Genomic DNA, 17,280 nt, shown 5'->3' on the forward strand with positions numbered 1-17,280 from the left:
TCTCGAATAAAATTATTGTCATACTATTAAATAAGGTTTGATGACTGAAATTAATTTCCACATAATGTGGAAGAGTGTACAATATTTTCAACAATAGAAATCCTTCACGGTGAAATCCTAGAGAGTTTATACTCCTCTAAAAATGGTCATGCGCCAAAAGCAGGTACTAGAGAATCGAAAAATGTAAAATTGACCCGCACAGATATGTCAAAAACGACTGATATTTTCAAAAAAAAAAAATTGAACCATGTAGCTAAGCGATCCCTTTGCGAAAAAAAATTTACTACTAGCTTCTTAGTCTAGTCTAAACAGTGTTAACGGGAAGGTGGGGTGACAGTTTTATACTAACTACGTGTTTCTGGATTTTCTCAAATTCGCCCACTAAAGAATTATAAAGAGGGGGTTAAAATTAAGTTTTTTTTTATTCCAGACGAAGTCGTATGCGAAAGCTAGTACATAGTACATCATCATCAGCTCACTATACGTCCCCACCGAGGGGCTCGGAGCCTACCCCAATTTAGGGGTGACTAGGCCATAGTCAACCACGCTGGCCAAGTGCGGGTTGGTTGACTTCACACATATCATTGAATTTCTTCTCAGATATGTGCAGGTTGCATCACGATGTTTTCCTTCACCGTAAGAACGTCGGATAAATGTACATATGTAAATCGAAAAACACATTGGTACATGGCGGGATTCGAACCCAAGACCTGCAGATTGCAAGTCAAGTGCTTAACCCCTGAGCCACCGACGCTCACATAGTACATATTATATATGTAATTTAATCCTGCTGTACCTACACAATAATCTAATAATGAATCAGTTACACTGACCTCTATGTTACATCACGGGACCGCCGCGGTGTGTGTTAATAAATAAATGTGATGTAAATCGACTAGTTAACTACAACGAACGTATTACACGATGGTTGGCTACCGCTACTGTTATGTTACGGTTACATGTGCGCTACAAAGCGCAGCGCCCGCCTGCGGGAGTGCGCGCACGGGCTCACCGGCGCTGGACACGCGGGTGTTCTCTTTCCTAGTTATTTGTTTACTTTTTCCAACTTATTTTAATAATAAATAAAAGTATAATCAACGCTTACTTTAGATAGAAAATGATAAAAAACATCAGACAAATTTCAATCCGTTTAGAAAACTAACGCAACGTTTTAACAGCTACGCCAACCTTACTAATATTGTAAATGCTAATCTTTAGATGGATGGATGGATGCATGTTTGTTAGAAGGTATCTGCATAACGGCTCAACGGATCTAAACTTGGCATAGATATTGTAAATAGTCAGGTGGAACACATAGGTTTTTTTTACTCGACGCGGACGGAGTCGCGGGCGACAGCTAGTTTATTATGAGTTGAGTCAACATTAAACAAAAAATACTGAAGTAGGTACCTATAAAGAGACAAATGTCCGAAATAAATTTTTCCGAGACTACTTTTCTAAATCAGCGTTAGGTTGGTACCTAAAGTTTTAGGATAAGAAATAAACTGATTTGGGGATAAGTTACGATACACTTTTGCAGTTACCACTGTGCTACAGACTATCTTGGACAATCGAGTGCGCTTTAAAATACCGGCGTCAGGTTAACGTAATGCAACATCCCGTCATTGTTTAAACAATGCTATGACAGAGTTTGGGGACGGGCTTTAAACATTAGTCATTTTATTATATATTTACCTTAATCGATGTGATCTCATAAATAACAGGACATTTTTATGAAATGACGAAAAAATGTCAAAGGGAAATAACATTTAACGTATCAACGACACATAAGTATTTAAGAAGGAAAAACTAGAAGAAAAATTAAAAAGGAACAATGGTTTTAATTATTCGAGATAAGTGCGAGCCAGTTAAGCTTTCAACTTGTATATTAGAGTTTGTATGGCAGAACATTTGGAAAGTAACGAACATGTGTGAGCTATGATTGTTATCAGCGCGCTCACAGGATACATGTTATTGGATGATTGGCTCGCAGCCGCGCTCGCACTGCACTGACTGCCTACAGGACACTGAGCCTACCTTCAACAATATCGTACGGTTCAAAGCCTTCGCATGTAAAATACGCCTAATATATTTGATAAGATACACTTTCAATTAAAATCAATTACAAAATTAATTTTCCAAAGAACAGTGAAGCAAACAACAAAGTGACGCCAGAAATTTATTTACGGGAGTAATGAATAATTAAATTATTTAGTAATAATAGTAAGCATTAGTAGACCGTCACCAGCCGTCATCTCGTAAACAAGGGTAACTAAATGAAACCGTTATAACCGAAAAAATATATTATTGAAAACATACAAATCTTAATAATAATGGTCACAAACTTCGTAGCATACAGCGCGATACCTAGAAAGCGGTGTCGCCGCCGCTGAGGGCACATTCGCCCCGACAAATGCCCCGCTTCATACGCATTCGCTGATTTTACACAAACGCGATACAGGGGGCCTTCGTCCGACTATAAAAAAACGATAGCTGGTAATTCATGCAATTCTATCTGCACGGCGAAGTTTAAAGTTGAGTAAAACAATTTTTAAAGGGGTGGGAGTATTCAAAGTGCAGGGATCTGAATACAGTTTAAAAGTACTCATGGTGACGTACCTACTGCTTTCCCGTATTCTTTTCATATAGAATTAAACTTTGAAAGTCGGTTTTATTATGGATTAAGTTAGTTGCGAATAATTTTTAAAGCCATAATAGCTATCAAAAGCAGTCTAGACAGGATATCTGTACCTACACACTTTGGAATATCTTACTTTTATTATGAGTTGCGCCTACAAATAAAACATTGCCATTTTATTATACAAGTTTACGAAAAAAACATCCTAACATCCATCTAAACATTCGCATTTATAATATTAGTAACATAATATAGAGAAATGCTTAGCTGAATTAAAATCTTACTAATATTTTTGTTAAATACGAAAGTTTAGATGGATGGATCTGATACATTCTCTGGATCACGTTGAAATAGATGGCATATACCCTTTTTTAATTCCGCGAGGATGAAGTCACGGGCAAAAAATAGTAATTTTATATTTTTCAGTTGACGAAGCCCGTGAAGTTAAAAATTTCCTTCAAAGACGATCACTATGTGAAAAGCTACAAGCTAGAGACTTCGCTTATTGCTAAAACTTAAATGCAGCGGAACATTTGAAACAGTTTAACTACGAGTATGCATATTTACTTAGCTGCTTTTAGCGTAAAGCGCAGACACAAAAGGCTTAGTATAAATGTTTTTAAATAAAATTTCAATCAATCAGGTTTTATAAAAAAAAAAAAAATTTATTTATTTTTAAGTTGTCCGAAAATGTTTCGATTAGGATTGTAGTACGGCTTGCTTTTCTACTTAATAGTCAAGTCCTTTCATTTGATAAGGAGGGTATAATAGGATTTGCAATGACACTGAATTTAAAAAATTGCACTGTCATTACGGCTGAAGGTGTGTAAAAAAGTCAAAAAATCTTCTAGTGTGACTAGTCTTCTACAAGGAATAAGTAAGGAAGATGTATCAGTTAGTTGTGAGGACACATTGAGTGCGTAGGTAACGAGCGGATCGTAAATGTGAAGACCGTATCGCAGCGTAGCGCGGGCTCAGCAGAGCAAACATTAGCACATCGCAGCTTCAGGCTCGGCGGGCGCACTCGCCGAAGCCCGGCAGTGGCGAGGGAACTCTGCCAAACCTTCCCTTCCCCATCAATTTTAGTCTTTAATTATATATAAATGGCGAACCACCGATCCGTACCCAGTTTCGCTTGGAGATTTTTTAATGCGGCTTTAGGAAAAATACAAAATTTCTGGACTTTACTACTAGAATACTTACTATGAAATGTTATGTCTAGACACCCAGGTTTACGGAACAAACGACGACTACGGGCAAATGTTAAAATTAGTTACCTGAAGGCGGAGCGATTAAAACAATTACAACAGATAAATGTTGATGAATAGGCAGTCGAGCGGATAGCCGCTGTCGCTGCGCAGACAGGATGGTGGGGCAGGCGGGGTGGCCGGGAAAATGGGTGGTGGTTGCGACCGGGCATGGGGATGACAAAGTGATTAACCCTTTGTGCACGCACCGCGCCGCGTAATCACCAACAACGAATCTTTTGTAAAATAAAAAGAACCGCTATTATTTGCAAACACTTTCATTAGCTTCTTTTCCTTGTCCGTGAAATCTCTACAAAATTTACAAAAACTTCAGGTTGTAACATAACTTTATACACGCGTTTCGCTTTCTACAGCAAGCTGCCAAAGAAAAATGAAAAACGAGCACGCCACCGGAGGAACAATTACAATATAAATATATCAAATTATATGATCGATAGTCAGACCTCAATTGTCAATACTAAATTCCTAGTGTACTAATTCAATTGGCAGTCTAAAGAATAATAATTCTTATAATGCTAAAGTAGTAATAACATTATGTAAATATTTGGCGTCTATCAAAATATAGATATAAATAAACACACAAATATTTTAATAAAACTTTTAAAAAATGTGATAAAGATAATGCATGTTTCGTAATGCAATTGTCTCCAACTCGATCTACGGAGCTAGATGACGAACAAAACCGCGGCTCGTTCACAAGCGCGAGCCTCGCGGCTGCGGTCGCTTCTTTTTTTCGATACATATTCCGGTAACATCACCACAGATAATACAGGGGCTTTCTCTAGTAAGCGCGTGCTATCATTCCGAGCGAGAAATGCGTTCCGTAACGATGAATAAACAAGTTTCAACGCGAATACGGGGGTATTGATGCAATTAACTTGATGTTGGTAGTAAGAAATAAATCAATTGTACAATTTAAGAAAACATTTGACCACCACACCATTAAACTTCACACTATTTTAACAAGTGCATAATCTATACCAATATTATAAAGAGGAAAGATTCGATTGTTTGTTTGTCTGTTTGCATCGATTAGACTACGAAACTACGGAACCGATTTGAAAAATTCTTTCACTGTTGGGAAGCTTCACTAATCCCGGATAACATTTTATAAATGGGAAAGTTTGAATGGTTGAATGTTTATTACGACATATCTCCAAAATGGCTTAAAGAAACTCGATTTAATTTGGCTTAGATGTAGAACAGAGTCTGTGAGAACACATAGGCTACTTACTACGTTTTTTTAATTCCTCGTAGAAGAAGTCGCGGGCACCTGCTTGTAGTAAATATATGCATGAAACGAGGTTATATATAGAAATTTGAAATTATTTTAATTGTTTTCATTTTTTCATATCTTGCTAGAAAGAATGCGAGATATGTTTTTCCTTTTGAGCGCTGAGGTCAAGAGTGGTCCTCAACCAAAGTAGACATCTCGACATTGTAACAAAGCCTGCGACTCACCACGTGGCCGATCTTTTTTCGTTAAAATGTTTCATACGAATAAAAATATCTTAAATAAATGTTTATGACGCCGATGTTTAGAATACAGCAGTACAGATCGTTCCGCCACTCGGTCCCCAATAGAAAGGGGCTTTGGCTCGTTATCTCGCCATATGTCCAAGAGAGTCGTCTCGCACAGTGCCTCCATTTATCACCAGTGTTTTGAGGGACAACGAGTGCCCGTTAGCCGAGACGACAGAGAATAATCACAGCCTAACTTTATAAATAAATCAAAACATCGCCAGTTGTAATTAACCGTATAGCAAGCTACTACTACGAATGCTGGAAAATTATCCGGGCGGTCGTTAGCCTCGGCATCGAGCGCGCCCATGACTGAAGCAGAAGGGTGCACCGGCTGGATGGAGTCGACGATGACCCGCGAGGGCCCTTCATATAACAAACCTATATTGGGGGTATTTGTAGGAATATTTTTAACTCCAGTGAAAGATAACACGTACCGATTTAAGTTAAATCTCAAATTTCTTTTTCAGATACGAACAATATTTTTGAAAAAAAAAAGCAACCAGGGAAATGTAATAAAATATGCGTTGAATTAATTGTGGCTTTCGAGATAAAAATTATAAAGGTATACAAATAAAAACGTGCGACTTTTCATTATGTAGTTGAGCCATCGAGGTGCACACAGATGGAAAATCGAACATTGCTGCGTTGATATTGTTCCCACGCATCTCACCTCCAAAGGTGAGTGCTGAGCAGAGTAAAAAGTGTCACTTGGGGCAATCATTTGTCGAACAGATATGTGTGAATATGTTACGGATAATAAAAATCGGCAATTGGGCTCCCCAGACGTAAGAGCGCGCCGGAAGCGGCGATTGTGAGACAATTTAAATCACTCGGCGCGATCATCAGCTATTGTGGCCGACTTCCCGGGAACTGTGACCAGCGACAGAAAGCGATGTACGTACGTATTGCTGTCACGTTTTATGTGTATGTACATTTTACCAACCCTATTATACTACGGTACAGAATTTACAAAACCATTATACTGTTTGGAAAAGCTTTATAAGCAAGCAAAGATACGTTACTATAGCATATTCGATTTGCAAACCGGGAAGCACTATCAGGAATTACTTCTATTTACCAGTACTAATGCTCATTAGGGACCTATACCTACACTAGACAACGATGTGTGACATGTTGTTAACGTGTGTAGTGTTGCGCACACGTCGCCGCTCGTCAAGCACCGTCAGCCCGGCTCGAGCACCATCCGTAACCGTAACGAGATACACCATCAATGTCACTCATATTAGGTATATGATATGAACATTCATAACGTAATAATACGCAAATAAAATATAAATATAGCGGAGACAAAGTCCACGTGATTGTTTAGTTTTAAAACTTTCAATAACATTGTTGTACCACGAGTTGAACACTTTTTAATATTTTACCTCCAATGCTATATTTGGGAATTTGCGGTCGTTTTAAAAATGTATTAACGTAATCAATTGTCGTTAAAGTAATATACTCGCCCTAAGAACATCAGAATGTTTAAAATGTATAAAACGGATCGTAAGTATTATTGTTCTTTTTTATTTAATTGTCTTGGAGTAAGAGAATTTAAGAGAGACTCGAGAAAAGGAATGTTATGAGGTCCGTACGATGGACTGATCGCCCTCGCCCTCGAGGCGGCCTTCGTAGGCAACTAGACCATACCCGCTATGTTGGTGGGGCCCTTCCCTACCCGCCAACCTGCAGCCGGCAGCCGCCAAGGTCGTGCGCAGTTTGTAAACAAAACATTATATCAATTGTATCTCTATTGTTTGACCTATTTTACTGTTAAATTTTATTATTAAACATTTTTGTCATTTACACTCTATTCAATTTTAAAACGCATTCGTCACTAATTAAATCATTTATAAGTTAGTTAACATCTGCTTTTTTAATTCTTAGCTGAATTAAAAACAAGAACGAAATCACCATCGACATTATTCACCTATAAATGTAAGTAACGATTAATAAATTATCTTTTATAGCTCAAGAACAAAGCAGATTTAATTAGAATTCATCACAATGTTAGGATACGTTTCGAGTTTCGCCAGAAGAAAATTTCGCGCGGTGGACGTCACGTCGCGACGCGGCGGTGGTCGAGCGCGGACTGGCGCCGGAGAAAACTCAGCTTGCATTGGCAATGCATTCCGACACCATACCGCTAGCCCCGCTAGCCACACTAGCCACGCTAGCCTTGCCGATCTCTACACAACACACTGTCTCCTTAACAATTAATTTACTTGTCAACTTGTTTAATAATTAAATACATTGAACGAGAATCCCATAAGCGATTAACTGTAAATTTAAATTTATATCTTGCGTAGAAGAATCCAAATAATAACAAAGTTTTTAATGCAACTTAATAGAATTAATTAAATTTAAATCCGAAATAACTTTAATACATAAATTATATTATTGTACAAGAATATCCATATTTCCTTTGTCGTGTTTATAACAATTACAATAGTCAGAGCGAGGAGTCACATTATTGCGTACATTTAAGACGCGAGTTTCACATTGACCATGTTTATAAATATGGAAGGCAAAGAATTCCAAGACGATGCTTGCAATTCGGTAGTTCGGGAGTGCAAACGCACCTCACCACTGCACACAATCTTATCACTTAAATGGATAAGTTAGTTATAATTAAATAGCAGTTTTATGTAATATTGATATAGTTTTCAACATTATCTAATTGTTAAATAAGAGATTTATTCGGCGTTAAAATACCAAACAAAGTTATTAAATACCATAAGCTCGGCACATCGCTAGGACGTGGAATTATATCCAATTAGGGCTGTTCAATGATCTCTATTGGATAATAGCGCAAAAAAAGTAATCAGAATTGCTCTTGTATTGAGATGAGAGAGTGCAGGGAAGGGGACGCCATTGTGCCCGCCCCGACCGCTGCTAAAACAAACTATGCACTGTATTGTGTCCAATTTATTTGTACGCAGCATTCAGTACACATTTCCAATCCTTGGTTTGGTAAATAAAATACTTGTTCAGACAAAGTACTAGGTATTGATTAGTAATATATCATATGCAACTGAAAGATATCGCTTCACTATTAGGACGAGTTATTTAATATTACACTACGCAACATCGAAGGTGGTTGATTTCAATATCTATGAACATTGCAAAGGCATCATAGATAGTTTGTTAATTTAGATGTTGCAGATCTAGGAACGTAGAAGATTCTTCAATTAAAGTTAAGATAAGGAAATATTAGTCATAAACATGGTAAAGAAGAAAAATAGTAGAGTGTCCAGTGTTCACACCGACATGTTCAAGGAGCTGACAATTTGCCTATAGTTAAACTATTGACTTAACATGCAACGGGTGCGGATGCCACTCGTGTCGGCAAATCACCCTCTCAATTGCGCGACAGTTCCACACTCCTAATGCCACAGATATGTCTCTGAGGGGTTTAATGTAACATTTTAGAGGATATACTATTTCCTTTACCATTTTATTGTGGAAAAGTTTCTTTAAACCTTAGTCACTTGTCATTTCTTCAGAACGCCACTTATTAGTAAGTATTGCAGGTTCTGAAATTTTAAATTCTGTCTTTATCCATGTGTGTTAAATTGTAACTCCAACGCCTAATAGAAAAACTGTACGATTTAGAGATGTATGTGATAACATTTGAAAATTCATCTCGCGCTAGTATGTAAATGATTTGACTTGTATGTTCCGTTGTTTGTATCATTTATATAGATCGTATCTGTTGTTGTTTCAGTTCAATATGTAAACAAAATTGTATTCAATTGCTAATGGAGGTAATGATATATTACTTAGAAAATTCATTGATTATTAACAAAATAATATTGATACACATTGCTGCTGTTCATTTTTAATGTTAGCTAATATTATCGTAATGTCGTACTCATTTTTGCCGGTTCAATGTCTTATTTAAATTTCTTACAAAACGCATTGCTTAAAAAGTGGTACATATCTTGTTAAGGAAGATATTTTTTAATTAACTCATGCTTAATTGTCGAGGTTTCGAGGACGACTATAATATATTAGAGTAAATGCGCAACGGCTCGATCCCGGCAAAATCGCGGGTTTCGACCTCGACTCTATTGTCTACAAAAGAACGATGGCAAATTTGTAAACGTTCGGCATTCATATCGATTCGTCATCGACACCGAACAACCATTGTGTAAAGACAAACCGAACGAAGGCGACCTTTGTACAAAAAGAAACAGTGCACACGAGGAGTGTCGTTTGTTTTATTATATTAATTACATGCCACCGGGCCGTGCCGATGTCGCGGCTCGAATGCGGATCCGGCTGCGGCTGGCGACATGTCACCGACCTGAGGTCCTGCAGCAGCGTCTCGCCCTGCGCGATGGTGGCGGCGCAGGCGTCGAGACTGGCGGCGCGGTGCTGCGCGCACTGCTCCAGCGCGCGCCGCGCCGCCTCGGGGCTCTCGTCGCCCGCGCCCACGGAGCCCCCGCCACCGCGCAGCGTCTCCAGCCACTGCATCAGCTGCACACACGCCTCGTCTCAATACCGCCGCACATAAACATCGGAAAGGCTGGCCTTTGACGCTGAACATCTGACGGTCAACCACCGACCTCCTTCTCGTGAGTGTAGAGCAGCACGGCGAGGTCGAGGCGGCGCCGGCGGCGGTCGACGCGCGCCGCGAAGGCCGCTACGTGCGCCTCCAGCTCGCGCGCCACTCCCAGCACCTCCTCCGGCTCGCACTCACCCGACCGCGCCAGCTCCTCCGCCGCAGACAGCAGCTTCTCCGCGTTCGTGTACGTGTTCTGCGACAGAAGCGAGTGCACGGTGCGGTCGCACGCCGTCACAAATTTACAAACTTTTGTAGACGTGTGAACCAGCTCCGAACCGGCGAAAAAGTCACATATTGTACTGTACAATATGTGACACCGGTTCCCCGATCAGCTTTACATATTAAAACCGTGAGCCGATCTGCAGGTCATAAATTTTAGTTGAGGAACGGGTGACGTGACGAATATTTCTTCAAATAAGTTGCAGTAAGGACAGAGTTGAACTCACCTGCGCGACGTTTTCGAAATGTTCGTGAGATTTTTGGTACACTCGAGCCTTGTGAAGATTTCGTCCTATTCCAGTGTTCTTCTGCAAGAACTGCAAGCCGTGGTTCGATAGCCAATCCAGCACCTGCAAACCGTCCGAGGTTAGCGCAATGGTGGGGGGTGGGGGGTGGGGGATAAGGAGTCGTGCGGGCCTGGCGGCGCGCACCTGGCGGCAGTCCTCCTTGTAGAGCAGGAGCGCGAGGCGCCGGTGCAGCTTGAGGCGCGCCTGGTGGTAGCGCGCTTCCAGTGCGCGGTGATGTCCGAGGATCTGGTGGATGACGGCCAGCACGTGGTTGGCGCCCGAGCTGTAGTCGGCGGCGGGATCGCCCCCCGTGCCCCCGCCTGCCCCACCCGCGCCCCCGCCGCCGCCGCCCTCCTCGCCCTGTTATACATTCATTATTACAAGGGAAGTCTGTCTTCCCCTCAATAACATAAAACGAGATAGGATAACTTATCGTATTAGCGCCCAATCGCTGGTCCTACATTCATCGACATACCATATCGGCGGAGTCGGTCTGATGACACACTTGAACGAGATGGTCAAGTTGGTACAGAAGCTTCTTGCTCGTCGAATGAACCTGGCGGAGGATGAGACATTACATTGCGATATTGTCAGGTAAATTTAAAAAGTAAAATAATATAAATGTCTACGTGCACGAAAATGAAACTAGTGAGGATGGAGCGCGGCGCTGAACTCACCTCGGTATAGGCCTGGCACATGTGCTCGTAGAGCTGGCGGTGGCGCTGCGCATGCTGCTCGAGCGCTCGCGGGTCGGTGCACGGCGCGCCGCCCTGCCCGCCCGGAGCGCCCGCTCCTCCCGGCCCGCCCGGCGCGGGCCCTCCCGAGGCCAGCTGCAGCGCCAGCGCGCACTGCGCCCCCCATCCGCCTACAGCGGCCGCGTACGCCTCCGCCTTGTGGTGGAACACCACCGACAGCGACAGCACCGCAGACCGCTCCTCGAGACCTGGCCGCGATTAAATTCTTTCAAATTTCACGTACCTTCTACGTTACCGGTTTATTCCAATTTTCAAATTTAATGAATTTATTCGATCGGTCTCCAAATGAGACAGATAGAGTAAGTAGCCGGCGATGGATGTGACCTGCGGCGAGGTGTTTGTAGGCGCGCTCGAGACGCAGCGCGAGGGCGGAGATCTGCGCCTCCGCGTAGTGGCGCTTGTCGGCGAGCCGGCGCGCCGCTGTCGCAACCCGCGCCACGCTCGGCCGCCCGCCGCCCGTGCACGCCGCCGCGAACCTGCACAATGCGCACGCGCCGCGTCACTCGCACACCCCCACACCCCCTCACACCCCCCACACCCGCCACGTCGCCCGGTGCCCACAAACAAACCTCGCGTGCTCCTCTTGCAGTCGCTTGGCCGCGGCGCACGACCGCCCGATCTCCACGTACGTCGCTAGAAATGCTGTTCGATGGTTGACGATCCATTCCAGCATCTTGAAAATATCAATTTAACTTAATACCGCTAATTTAAATAATTAAACTAAAATTTTCAAACTCTACAGCGGCGTGTGGTTTTTACGAAGTGATTATAAAATATGGAATATGCGAGTCCACGGTCGGCAGGTCGTTAAAATAGCAAAAGTACTAAAGACCTTTTCACAGTCCTGCTCGAAGAGTCTGAGCTGGAAGCATTGGTCGAGCTGCATCTTCTTGTGCTGCCAGAGTTTGTGGGCGTGCGCGTGCGCGGAGCGAACGGCGGCGAGCTGCGCGCGAACGGCGCCAGGCGAACCGCAGTGGAAGGCCGCCTCGCCGCTCGCCTCGGCGCACGCCGCCGCCTGCGCCTGCGCCGCCTCCAGGCGCTGCAGCACCCGAGACCCTGCCACGGACAATCGCGTACAGTAATCAATCCTCAATCCGCAACATCATTTCTGAATTAATTAATAATTTGAACTTAGAGTTTAAATAATTTATTCAAACTCAACTGCCGCTAAATATTCTTAATGACACATATTAATAGCACAAATCTTTAAGGTTTAACAAAAAAAAAGTACAATTTATACAGTACAGTTTAGTAAACATTGTATAATAAGAAGTAAATGTGTTACGATACCGTGTCGATTGCGACATCGGCAGCAGTGGAAGCACATGTGCACGAGCGCGCGTCACTGCGCAGTGCGGCGATTGTACAACATCGAGTTCACTACCGCTAATGCCGCTCTCAAATCATTCGTCCGCGAAACATTCCGTTCCATTGGTAGCGGTAGCGCGCACCCGTACATCTTATCAATTTCCATTTTCCTCCTTCAAGGTTAAAAGAAACGCATTTCCGGCGAGAAAACCGACGATTACCAATATTAACATGTCATTTATTATTTGGTACACCGTTTCTATATTATATTTAACGAGCGAAGCGAAATCTTTAAGACATCCCCGAGGTTATCGACATAAATAAAATGTACAAAAAAAACAATAATAGCTTCGTCTAACCGGATTGGATAAGAACGAAACAAAGTTGATTTTGCAAAATGATATTCCCGATAGAGTGCTTTGATTTTGATTACAGCATATGATGGATCACCTTGCGCTTCGAGCTCGTCGACGGGTACTTTGGCGAGGCGCTTGCCAATGTCGGCGTGTGCGTCGATGGCGCGGCGCGCACCCGTCACGTCGTCGGCGAAGTCCGCGCGCGCCACGTCCTCCTGCAGGTCATCCAGGCGGTCCAGCAGCTCGCCCGCCTGCCACAGCAGCTCTTCCAGCGCCTGCAACCAACCGAGTCGCGACGAGTCTCAGCCGCCTCAGTCGTCTCGGCCACACACAATGCTTCAATCCAACTTACGTGTGTAGTTATGTACTCACCAGTCTCAAATCGATCCACTGCGGATGGTCATAATGCAGTGTACCGTCGAGGTCCGATGTCAATTGTGTGCTATCTATTACTTTAGGTAGAGCTTCCGAGCTTATCATGGTTGTCTGAAAGAATAAGAATCACAATTAATTACATTTCTTCTAAATGGCAGTCTCTGATCATTAATGATTCATTATATTATTTATTTTCTAACCTCAAACTTGTATTTATGTGAACCAATGGTTGTGCGTTGTTTTTGCCAAAAATTGTCAGGTTTAACTACGAGTGCCTGATGGACGGACGAAGAAAAATGTTCTTGTAGAACTTTCAAAATAGGTTTAATAGCAGCCCATGCCGAACCTCTCATGTCTATCAAGATTGTAAAGCCATGCGTCCTGACCGAATCGCTGAAACAAACAAATAATTAATTAATATTTTTGACTATATCAAACCATAAATTCAAAAAAAAGTTATCAAAACAAAAAAGAACTGAAAATGACAAGCCCAAACTTGATCAAATACTGTCGTTTCATTGCGAAGTTCCTATGGTTACCTTCTTGCTTGATCATGAGATCAGCATCATGTCATCTTAATATTGCATTGCCACAGGATTTACATATGGAAGTAGATCAATTAGTTTGCAAGATTTGATGACAAAAATTGGGATATATGAAATTATATAAAAGCTTGTAAAATATAATTTCACAATCGGTAATTTTACCAATATTTATCAGGACTGTCTACTGTGGACTGTTTGTATCTAAAGTGGAAAGGGGTTTCCCAAAAAATAATCAACTTGATAACCTCAAATTTTTTGAATGTCAAATGCATCAAGAAAATATCAATTACATTTAACTTACATAAGACTGTACAGGTGAAAGTATTAATAATTAAATATCAATAAAGTAAATTTAAATAGTCACATTTGCAATCCTCAAAGTTAACAATTTAGTTTTTGTAGCAGAAAATTATTTCATTTTGGAAAAAGTTTTACTTTTTCTTGTGAGCACATGATTACCATTGAACATATCAATGCCACACAATATCTTATTCTACATAACGCTTCCCTTTCCATTGTGGAAAGACCACTTCAAAACAACCCACCATCAAATTAAATAAGTTCTATAGTATGACTTATGATAAACAAAGTCATCTCAGAACATCTTTTGAAATGAACATTTGGAGGACATAGGCCATTCACTCTGCTGCTTCAATATAAGTACATTTAAGCTCCCTCACCTGGGTATGCTCATAAGGTAGTGAAGCAAACGCCTATAGTCATCTGGAGCCACCCTGTCCCGTCTGGAGTTTGCGGGGAACCATATGATGGGCCCGCCTCTGCGGTCCAGGCCACCGGTGAGCGCCGCCACCCGCTCCTGCAGCAGGGGCAGCACGTCCAGGGCCCGCGCGCCCGCCTCCATTGCGCGCCCCCCACGCGCGGCCTAAACAAGCCTGCGACCAAAGCCTGTTGTTGTTACCATGCAAAAGGTATAATGTAATACCTAATTATAATAAAAACTCATAAACAAACAACATACACTGATTTTAAATTATATTGAAACACTTGGACTGAGAACGTATTATTATGTGTACAAGAATATTCAACATTTCATAATATGTTTAAAATTAAGTGAAATATTAAGGAAGATTAGATGTATAAAGTATTTTAACATAGTTTTTTTAATATTTTGCAAGGGCAGTCCGAGTCTGACTACTGAATTTGTTGGATTAAATAAGACCCCCTTTTAGTCTGGACTAAATTATTTTACATGAGAAAACTTCATAATCTGACAAATTACAGACACATACTCTATGTGTACTCTGAAGTACAAATTATATTCACTAAAATTAGCATCATTAATTCTTACAAAAAGTAGTAATATTACATTATGAAATTATTGTGTGCCAACAAATGTACATATGTACTAAAGTAATTGAAAACTATATATATGTAAAAATCATATAGAAATATAAGTAGCATAAACATAAACTTATTGTGTGTGGTGCAAAGGGGGCCAAATTTTACAGGGATTAGTAATTTGATATTGTTGAAAACTACTACAATTATTTTAACAATAATGTCTATATTGGGGCATCTATACAATGAAACAATAAATATATTAAAAATAGATAAATAGTCACAGAAAATAACTACGCAATGAGTAAACACAATTCATTGGTCACTGTTTCATTTATAATGAATAAGCCATTATAACTGAGAAAATACAACAAAATACTAGTAGAATAACTTGGAGCTACTTTATATTCCTATATTTATACAATGAATGTGTTCAAATTAAATGTACCACTTATCAGTTGTTACTTGTGCCATTGCTTAAAATATTTTACATAAGCATTGATGAAGTGTATATAAAACTATTCTAATGATTCTACCATGATAAGTAGGCAGTTTCTTTGTCATTTTGAAGCCAGAAAAAAGACATTATTTATATTGACTAATTCTTCCAGAAACCTTAAAAATATTTGTTTGTTTGAAGAAAATGATGTGAAAGAACACATGGAAACCAACACCTTGGTGTTCCCGCTGCTCGTTTGCCCCCTTCTCTTATAAAAAAAAAAAAAAAAAAAAAAAGAAATAAAAATGTCTAATGACAATTTTAACAATGATATTTTTTTTAATTACTGTAAATAACCTAAATAATTTCTTCCTTTTAAAAACTTTTTAGTATAGATAGTGGTTTATATTTTTAATTAATGCCATAAAAAATTTGAAAATGGATTGTTTGACCTAAGTGGATTAATTATACTAAACACTTCCGCTATTCTTAGTGTATGCTGGCCAGACACATACATTAAAAATATTGTATTTAATACATTTTTTAAAACTGGTCAGCAACAGTTCATTTTGTTTCTAATTTTTTCTTTTATTTTTTTATTTATATACTGTAATATAGAAATAGGTTATTGCGAAAACAAAGAAACAAGAACTTTATTTACTGCATTAATCGATACTAAAATTTTATAATGAATTCTTTTTATGCAACAAAACCTCTATTGTTTTACGAAAGAAGACCAACGCCAAGAGAGGGTTTGGGTGTATACAAGATTTACGCAAGTGGAAAAATGTTTTTTACCATAAAACGAATCCGAACTTAATTATTAGGTACTATAAAGATTTTTTAATAATCGCCGATGACAAATTTTGTAGATATATAAATACATGTCACAACAAATAACCTCAGACAGACATCAACTTAAACTAACCGTGGTGACTCAGGGATGGTAATTAGTGAGACATAAGGATACGGCACGCATTATTGTCACTTTTACTAACTTCATTAATACATTTGTAAAAAAATATACTAATTTATGCTCTAAAACTTAATAAAAACACAGATTCTATGCATAATGACACTAAGTAACACGAACAGCCACAACTCTACAATGGCGCGTCAGGGATGCTTCAAACTTGAAATAAAACCGATGGTGTTAACGGACCACCTTCATGAAATTTTGTCTCACATGAATGTATGTAGTTTAATTTTTAAATCCTTAAATTTATATATTAAATATTATTACAGTGCTTTTATTTAATACTTTGTATATAATTTTGTACAGTTATCTCCGCCGTTATTTTTGTTGTTTGTAATTTTTAACAATTATTTTATATTGAGGTATATCAAGAAAAATTTATGCACTGTGTAGTTTTCTACAACTTGAGATTTAAAATTAATTATTCGCTTTTAGGATTCTAGTAGAAAAATATTTTTATGTCGAAAAAGGACATTCCAAATAATAAACCAAGAAAATTAAATATAGCATCTTGTAGAAGACATGATTTCTGAACCCGAGTTCGTGTTTTGATGCTATTAAATTAAATTTGTTTGTATGTCTTCTAGCGTGATGTTTCAAAATTTTGATTTAAACAATTATAATGATGTGTTAAAATCAGCAATGATTACATGTGTACAACGATTAATTACCAATTTAAAAATGTATTTAAGTTATGTAATAAACGTGTACCTAAGCG

The 17,280-nt window shown here is 39.9% G+C and overlaps 1 protein-coding gene across 3 annotated transcripts in view; it reads right to left on the bottom strand.

Annotated features, from left to right (window-relative positions):
* The window catches only part of LOC106715883 (triple functional domain protein), a 75,842-nt gene extending 59,110 nt beyond the window's left edge, over positions 1–16,732 (bottom strand). For all 3 annotated transcript variants that reach the window (XM_045686186.1, XM_045686184.1, XM_045686185.1), the window contains exons 1-14: positions 16,515–16,732; positions 14,529–14,741; positions 13,504–13,696; positions 13,301–13,414; positions 13,023–13,203; positions 12,097–12,320; positions 11,834–11,937; positions 11,589–11,740; positions 11,187–11,452; positions 10,985–11,065; positions 10,654–10,869; positions 10,450–10,572; positions 10,005–10,196; positions 9,743–9,915 (exon numbers count right to left, since the gene is read on the bottom strand). In XM_045686186.1, coding sequence (XP_045542142.1) covers positions 9,743–9,915; positions 10,005–10,196; positions 10,450–10,572; positions 10,654–10,869; positions 10,985–11,065; positions 11,187–11,452; positions 11,589–11,740; positions 11,834–11,937; positions 12,097–12,320; positions 13,023–13,203; positions 13,301–13,414; positions 13,504–13,696; positions 14,529–14,710 — 2,201 coding nt within the window. In that variant the 5' untranslated portion in view covers positions 14,711–14,741; positions 16,515–16,732. The remainder of the gene's footprint in view (positions 1–9,742; positions 9,916–10,004; positions 10,197–10,449; positions 10,573–10,653; positions 10,870–10,984; positions 11,066–11,186; positions 11,453–11,588; positions 11,741–11,833; positions 11,938–12,096; positions 12,321–13,022; positions 13,204–13,300; positions 13,415–13,503; positions 13,697–14,528; positions 14,742–16,514) is intronic.
* Between the last annotated feature and the right edge of the window lie 548 nt (positions 16,733–17,280).

This window comes from Papilio machaon, chromosome Z, assembly GCF_912999745.1.
Source record: "Papilio machaon chromosome Z, ilPapMach1.1, whole genome shotgun sequence".
In the NCBI taxonomy this organism is placed as follows: domain Eukaryota; kingdom Metazoa; phylum Arthropoda; class Insecta; order Lepidoptera; family Papilionidae; genus Papilio; species Papilio machaon.